The sequence below is a fragment of the Pochonia chlamydosporia genome, chromosome 5, assembly GCF_001653235.2.
Source record: "Pochonia chlamydosporia 170 chromosome 5, whole genome shotgun sequence".
NCBI classification, from domain to species: domain Eukaryota; kingdom Fungi; phylum Ascomycota; class Sordariomycetes; order Hypocreales; family Clavicipitaceae; genus Pochonia; species Pochonia chlamydosporia.
In genome coordinates, this window is record NC_035794.1 from 2493704 (window position 1) to 2502253 (window position 8550).

The 8550-nt window shown below is 53.6% G+C and overlaps 1 protein-coding gene across 1 annotated transcript; it reads left to right on the forward strand.

The window, feature by feature from the left end:
- Window positions 1-871: 871 nt before the first annotated feature.
- VFPPC_06056 (fungal transcriptional regulatory protein) lies at window positions 872-3581 on the forward strand (the record flags this gene model as incomplete). The annotated part of the gene is made up of 2 exons (XM_018285155.1): window positions 872-1799; window positions 1852-3581. The coding sequence occupies 2 exons, from the start codon at window positions 872-874 to the stop codon at window positions 3579-3581; spliced, it is 2658 nt and encodes an 885-aa protein (XP_018142158.1).
- Between the last annotated feature and the right edge of the window lie 4969 nt (window positions 3582-8550).

An 8550-nucleotide genomic window follows, 5' to 3' on the forward strand; every position in this document is an offset into this window, starting at 1 on the left:
AGCTCTGTCATGTCTGTGAACTGTCACCTTGCTCACCATCTGACCACACCCCCCTCCATTCAAATCGCCAGGGTCCCCCCAAGGCCAGGCCCATGAGACCCTCTCAAGCGACGGTCTCCGCTGATCTCCTCCTCACGGCTGCTAACTTCACCTCCGACGTGTTGCCAGGACCAGGCTTGGTCGGACGCACTCCCCAATCCACTTTTCTCCAGATAACCCACTGACCGTCCCATGCAAAGCCAAAGGACTGACGGTACGACAACAGGCACCGTACACCAGCACACCACACCACCGGGTTGCTCGCTCCCACTCTACGGACGAGTTGTAGTACCAGGCATCCCATCGTCTACAGACACACACCCCGGTTTGTCGATTGGATGTATGGAGAAATGCAGATAACCTGGTCCGCACTGCTTCATGGGGGTGCCGTTGCCCACCGCTGCTCTTGTCTACTTGCTAGGGTGGGAGGAAGAGGCATATCAGTCACAGCTGGGTTCTCAACTGTTCCGAGCCTCTTTTCAATATACATAACCGCGTTACCACCCGTCTTCTTCCCTCTGCATAAGCCTTCTGCATCAGACGGTTCACCTCGTTTATAAGTGGCAGATTTGGACGCTCTATTCTTGCAAACCATTCCTGACCAAATCATCCTCGCCCTCTCTTCTACATCCTGACTTCACTCATCACCGCTACATCATCAACCTCAACCCTTCTCTTACACACTGCTTCTTGTGGAGTGTTCACTCTAAACGTGAACTCTTGTCACCTTTGAGTGTTGGTTGTTCAGATTACCTCGTACCTCGTACTGTTGTATATACAGGATCCGCCAAGACAGCAAAGGAGTGCAGATTCTCGGCCTGTGTGTGTGATCATGACAGCCCCTCTCTCGCAACAAACGGTGTCAGTCAAAGACGCAGCCGCCGTCCGCAAGCGCAGAAGACGTGCTCCTGCTGGGGGTGCCGCAGATGACTGCTTCACTTGCTCAAAAAGAAACGTCAAGTGTGACCGCCGGCGGCCGTACTGCTCTCAGTGCCTGGAAATTGGAAACGAATGCTCAGGATACAAGACGCAGCTCACCTGGGGAGTTGGCGTTGCCAGCCGCGGCAAGCTTCGTGGGCTCTCTCTTCCCATTGCCAAGGCTCCTCCTGTGTCCAGGGAACCGAAGAAGTCGCCTGTTGCCCGTGGACGTGCCAACTCGACTGCCGCTGTCATGGCCGCACACTGGGTAGAGCAGGAGGAGGCCCGGAGACAACATCGCGGCCCAATCGATATACCCTCAGTGGCCCATCACTCCGCCTCGACTCCGGCAAACTCATACCCAGGACCCGGTTACGACTATCTCTCCATGTCACACCCTGAAGGAAGCGGCGCAGCAAGTCTTCCTCACCATGGCTGGGGTGGTCTTCACTATCCTCCCAGCGGCCTTGTGCACTCGCCAGATGCCACACCGAAGTACTCCAAGTTTCCTCTTCCTCTCATCACCGACGGCCTCTCTTCGTCCGTCGACTCTGTCAGCGACGTCGACTATCTCTCACCCCTCAGCCAGACGTACTCGCGCGATGAGATGCCCTTTGGCAGTGGGTCGTCCGTCATGTACGATGGATACGCTGGCAACCAGCATTCTCCCGTGTCCCAAAGTCCTCCCTCGGGACTCGTCCTAGAACACCACGCTCGTGTGCCAACGTCGTGTCCCGGCTTGGTGTACGCCGCATCAGAACACGGCTCGAGTCTCAACTCGCACTTGGACCCCTTCGATGCGCACCTGAGCCACAAGCTGATGCGGGAGTGTGACAGCCTCAGTGAGCATCACATGGCGCCTTGTCCAGCCTTCCCATTCTAATGAGGCAGCAGGTGTTCCGCGAGTCGACGTATACCATTCAAGTTGCAGCTCTGCCGGCGGCAGCTGGACATCACCATCACAGCATCCTCGTGAAGACGAACTGCAGTCGCCGCAATCCGAGCATGCATCGCACAGGTGGCCAACGACACTCCGAGAACCAGAACCAATCCGCGTCAGCCCAGACCTCGTCGCCAGGATGCCATTCTTTATGGACTACTACAAAAACACAATTGCTCCTTCCATGGTGTATATTGATGGCCCGCAGAACCCCTTTCGCGACCACATCCTTCAGCTCGCTGGCCACAGCCAGAGCCTCCAACACGCCATTTGTGCCCTGTCTGCCTGCAACTTGCGGATGAAGAGAAAGCTGAGCCTCGGACAAGACACGCGGGAGCTGTTTGAGAAGCTCACTTTGGAGAAGAGCGCCCTCGAAAGCTTGGGCGACAGCCAGCCAGAAGATCCGGCCCTGGCTGAAGAGTTTCAACACAGGAACTTGGCAGTCAGCCTCCTCAATGAACAGCTCAACGACCCTGTCAAGTCCACGTACGACTCTGTGCTCGCCACCATCCTGCTGCTCTGCCACTATCGCATGGTGGAATCTGGTGTGGCCAAGTTTCACACCCAGTTTGCCGGCGTAAAGAAGATTTTGTCCATGCGGACAGAACAGTACGGCCCATCGAGGGGCTCGGCGTGGATCGAAGCACTCTTTACCTATTTTGACGCCATTTCAGCCAGCATCAATGACCGCGAGGCACAGCTTGCTTCTGCCGTGGATGACGCATCACCACTCTTGCCTCTTGGGGCGGAGAACCTCGTGGGATGTGACAGGGAACTGTTCAAGACGATCAGTAAGCTCGGCAGGCTGAACCTGCTCTCGCAGCATCGCCCGGTTCAAAACATGGCCTCCTCGCCTCGTCAGAGCGCGGATACCCCGCCACCTCATCAGATGGTCGGATCACCGATTGGGCACTCGTACGGTGCTAGCGTTGGCAGCGTTCACATGCAGCATGGCCAACAGCAGCAGCAGCAACAGCAGCAACAACAGTCTCAACAGCAGCTTGGTGATTTGTACGCCATGCCCGGACACCGCTTTGACGGCAACGGGTTTGGCACCACACTGGATGACGATGAGATACTCGCCTCAGCCATGTGCACGTCTGCCGCATTTGACGACAGGCGATCACTCTTCTGGCGCGAGTGGAAGGACGCACGGTTGGCACTGCAGAACTGGCAGTTTGACGCCTCCATGGTCGCGGCGTCACTGCCGGGATCTCCAAGCCCTTCGCAGATTCGAGATCTTGGATCCCTGTCGGAGGCTTTTCGATATGCTGCTCTCCTCTACACCGAGCGCCTGGCGGGTCCGAGCACGCCATCCAGCCACACCAACTTCCAGAACCTAGTCAGTCAAGTGGTCTACTACGCCACTAGCCTTGACGCAGGCAGCACGGCCGAGAAGTTTCTCCTCTGGCCGCTGTTTGTCGCCGGCTCCGAGTGCGTCAATGAATTACAACAAAACATTGTGCGGACCAAGTGCCGCGACATTATGAGCAGGTCTGGTTACATGAACAACCTCTCTGCTCTCGACATTCTAGAGAAGCTCTGGGCCGGTGACTTCAACTCCACCGCCGACTTGCGCGGCCACAGATCAGGCGCTGTCAAGATGGCTGGCTGCCGTGGTCCCTTCAACTGGGCCAAGTGCTTTGGCGGACCTGGCGCCGAGGCCGAATGGATCATGTTTTGATTTTCATCTTCCACTGCCTCGGTACCGCTTTGTACACACTTGACGTGTACCACATCTATACGTTCTACTACACACATGATCAAACATGAAAACACAAAAAGGAGGCCCACACAGAAGGACGGGCGAAAAGGAAGAATACGAATCACTTGGAAGAAACACTGCATATGGAAGGATACCCAACCGCACCTTGGCGGCATCGGAAAACTTGTTTATATTGGGACACATTTTACATAACAACACGAAGGGACAAACTCCTTTTTGGATGAGAGACGAAACAAGCATTTTGCAGGTAACACGCACGTACCAACAAAAGCTTAGGATGATGGCGCTGTGTACATGGATTAGGCTTATTTAGCGAAATGTTTGCATCTTGATTTTCTTTTTTTCAATTTCTTCATGGCATTACTCTACGGTGGCGGCTAGGAAAAGGGAACACGGCAAGCAAATACGTGCATTGGTCTGGTTGGGTGGACTTGTCCGCCATCTGTATCATTAGGGGATCGAACACATGGGCATTTTCGTTGTTTTCTTTTTACGTGTCATGATAGGCGAGAGCAATCAAAGCGTTCAATTGAAACTTATCACTTTGCGACTCCCTTCCATGGAGATGTCTGTACGATCAATCCACCTCATGACTTACTTTCGCAAGCCACGCACCTTGGTGGCGCTACTTGTGAGGTTGGCTTTGGATTGGGGCATCCCGTCTGGTGTCTCACATCCATCCGACGTCTTGGCGTCAAAGGTTGGGATGGAGATGAATCAGGAACATGTCCTCGGCAAACCTTCGCCGCCGCCGTGCCGCCATGTTGGAACGCAATGGCAACATGATTTCATCATAATCCTTCTAATCGTCAAATCTCGCTTCCGACCTCTGGGTTCATTCACAGGCCACTCCGTGTTGGCGGATATGGCCGAAACGAGTGGGCCCTTTATCATACAGGGACCATGCAGTGTGACGAGCTGTAATGTAATGTTATTGTCATGTCTTACGCGAGCCGTACACTTGCCCACTGACGATGAACAATCAGATGGATGGGGAGTGTGTGCTTCATGCCTCAAGGTGATGATAGTATTTACCACAACGGCCCTTATCTTCATTGATCCGCAGCAAGGCAGTGCCATGCGGCCGAGCTGGGGTGGGCTTTTTGTTCTTGAAGATGACGTGCTTCCTGCATTGAACAGTGGACTCGAGGAGTTGTATTTGGGTCCCCAGCATACGGAGTTTTAACCTTGCTGAGCCGAGAGATAATAGGAAGAGTAGTGGCATCGCATGCAGACCCTCAGAGACCGCACCTGCATGGCTATCAATCACGGGTGGTTAAGATTTTGGACGGTGCCCAACACAGCAACATTCTAGTCGTATACCAGAGATTTCGGCAGTCATCCGGCGTGCATGATTTGTAGTATTAGTGTCCATCAGATGGTACAGTGATTCCGGCCGCCTTGTCCAAGATCCTGCCCGCGTTGATACCCTCGTCAAACGTCAGTAGGCATCACGAGACGGACGCAGGGTCGAGTGGCTCAACGATCATGACCATGAATGCCTGCATCGGGGTGGAGGTATGTCTGTTCAGTGTCAGTGGTGGGGACTTGGAGTCCCTGATCTCCGTCTTGATTTCCCCGTCTGCGTGCGTATGGGCTCTCGCGCCGGAACTCCATGTCGCTACTTCAGGCTTACACCCCTCTGGGGCAAGATACGTGGCACAAGGTGAACAATGTCAGAAGCGTCCAAGGAGGATTTCGATATTACTAGGGAATGCACCGTTTCGCGTACGGCGCGACATGCCAAACAGCGGTAGCTCCGCCCAAGAAGCCACGGGCAAATTTTTCCAGAATCTGGTTCTTGCACTGGCCACCTGCGAATACCAATTGCCAGCACATCTGGCGAGGCGGAGCGCGTTTCCCGGTCAAGCTGAAGACAATGTGCTGCGGAGCCAGAATACCGAAAGGCGATTTAATCACCAAAGTGGTTGAAGAGTTTAGAGAAATGAATCAGCAGGGAGGGAGCACGACGGGCGGAGTACACACCTGCAATAACGCTTGTTATCTGCAAAGGTGGCAAACTGGACTCGACTTGGTTGATGGTTTGGAGGAGGCTTCAGGAACGGCGCACGCACCCCAAGACTTGGCGTGACCGGGGTTTCGGTGGAGGCGTTTTCCAGAACCACTCCATTGAGACCTCTTACCTCTGCGATCGGTCACTTTGCCCCGACAGTTCGATGGCCTGATTGCTCATTGGCTAACAATATGGGGTGTTCTCTGGCTGTGGCGGCAGCCTTTTCCCTCCTCCACGATGAGGTTCAAGAAAGGAGACAGACGGGCGCGTGTCGGTGGACAGAAGCGTGAGGAACAAGAGGCTATCGGGGAACCCAATACGCGACTTTTCGTTTGACAAGCTGACGGTTTCGCAAGCAAAGGGGCAAAAACTAATAAGGGAAAAACAGAAATAGAGAAACCATTACGAAGCCACAAATCCTTTGTAAGAAACGCCACGCCATTGGTTCGGATGAGGAGCAAAGACCTCAAATAAGAGAGGCAGATTCCAGCAGCGTAGTCACAGACAAATGCTTCGTGAGTGGCGCCATGCCCCCAAAGACTTTGGGCATTCATCAGCGTGCGACTATTTCGGCAGCGACTGGTTTCCCGACATGACCAGATTTTGTCCTGTGTGCACAGAGCACAAGGACCTCCTGTTGAATCAACTCCCATTCAATCATCAAAGTGGCTCCTGTCATTAACCAAACTTGATTGGTGCTCTTCAAGCAGCGCCTCTTGGCGACAAGTGATACGTACTCGAGGTGGGGGGGTGTAAAGTGATCGAGTGCTTTGGTGGAAAAACTCACGATTCGCCAAAGCTGTGGTCACCACAGTCAGCGTACGGACGAATGTACGGAGCATGCGGGTGAACGGTGCGGAACCTGGAGCTTACCAGCATATTTCTTACAACCACATCAGCTGGCAAACAAGATCGATGTATTGGGTGGCCAAGGTAAACCACTCCGACCTGCAATGTGGGTTCCCAGGGTTCAGTAATCATGGCTCAACTTGGGAGGCAAACGGAACGGTTTGGTCCGACTGGTGAACCCCGCGACGAAACTCTGCCAAACTATGTATTATTCCGTACGGGCTAGCATAGCATGCATTAGAAGAGGTCCTCCGTAATACCAGAAGAGGGCCTAGAGAGTACTTATTAGCTGAGCTTGGTGAGCGGCCATCTAATAGACGGCAAAGCCATTGGCGGAACACCGGGGGGGGGGGGGGGGGCATCAAGCCAGAGTCGACTAAGCAGACGACGATTCGGTGGGGTGGTCTGTGTGAAGCTGTCAATGTTGTTGGCTGCACGTTATCAAGGCAACGTTCGACACGGAGGATCAATGTCTTCCGCCACAACAAACAACTTACTATATGGCTGCCCTAGGAGAGGGCAGTGTTGGGGACCACATGAGTCTGAACTCAGGCTACTAGAAGAGGGGGGCGAGTTGCTCGTTTCCGATGTGGCTGATGGCTTCGCAGGTCGGTGAGCAAGGAGCAAGCGGCGCTGATGTTGCTGACTTGGGTTTATGAAAATTCCCAAGATTGCTGGCACACAATCGAAATGGCTGCGAGGTTGGTTTGGAGATAGTGAGTTTTGCGTTTGTGGCGTCACGGGAAAGAGCATTGGAGCAACTAAGCTTTATTTGCCAAGCAGGGAAAGAGCAACCTGAGACAACGCGTTACCGATCACTTTTTGGCCGATTGGCGACGTCTGGCTCTTTTCTTCTTTTCAACTCTCTACTGTTAGCAAATCCTTCCACGGCATATGTGCCATCGTGAGTGAGTCGAGATGTCATTGATGCCATTGATGGTGTTTGGTTCTGCGTGGACACGGTCTGTATCCCACATCATCCCTCTTCGGCTGATGTTGCTTCCCCTGCTGACCACGCAAGAGCATCCTTCCACCGAGCCACTGGGACATGGCACAGGAACACACCGATACTTGTCGAGCTGGGGGGGATATCGTTGAATGCTTGGCAGCAGACCATCCCAGACTCTCTGGCGTCTTTGTCTGGTCATCAATTGATCCGTCCTCGCGAGCCCCCAAAACGCCGCCCGATTGGTACCTTCTGCAGTGTTCATGCACCTCTCGTTCACATAGACTCACGCCCAGGGTTGCTCGTCGGTCATTTGTCGACTGGACTCACCCCCTTTCTCCACCAAACTAGCTACACGCTAGTTGGCAATCACACCTGGTCCGTGTTATGAACAGGGTCGCTTCTCCAACAATCTACACACCCCTCCCGTTCATGGGCAAACAGCCGCCCTCAGACAACGGAACTGTTTGACGGCTTCCAGCTGTGACAACCAATGATTGGATCATGGAGACATCTCTATTGGCTGTATCGTACGCATCGCCGCCGACAACAGACTGACAGGACCTATACCGTTTCGCTCCTCAGTAAACTGTCACAAAAGGGAGCCGGGCAAGCCTCCAACTTGCCCACAAGACACCCAGTCCAGAGACCCTGGATAATGATCGGCGGAGGGTTTCCTCAACAGCGAGATGTCTTCAACAAAGAATCCCAGCCTTGTTGGTCTGTTTTTTCGGATCCCTAGACTACCACTAATCAATGCTTCGGTGCGCTGTCACCAGCCAAGAGCCAAGTCACGTTGCCCCGGAGTGTCCCCCGTTTTTAATTCTTCACTGGGACTGGGAAGGAGAATCGGCAAACCCGCAATGACCATTTTGTGGCCATGGTCAGGCGGTGCGGCAATAGGAGAGTCGAATATGACTATACAATATCGCATTTACATACTCCGTCCGGAGTACTTGAAATGTGGATTCGGGAAAAAACGATGACGCCATGTGGATCTTGAGGGTCTTTTATCTCCATCATGAAATTTGTTCTTCCCGGATACTGTGAATGATGCTTGATTGCGTCTCATACACTGGCAAACTGGCAATCTGGCAAGCGGGAGATGCCGGTCGAGT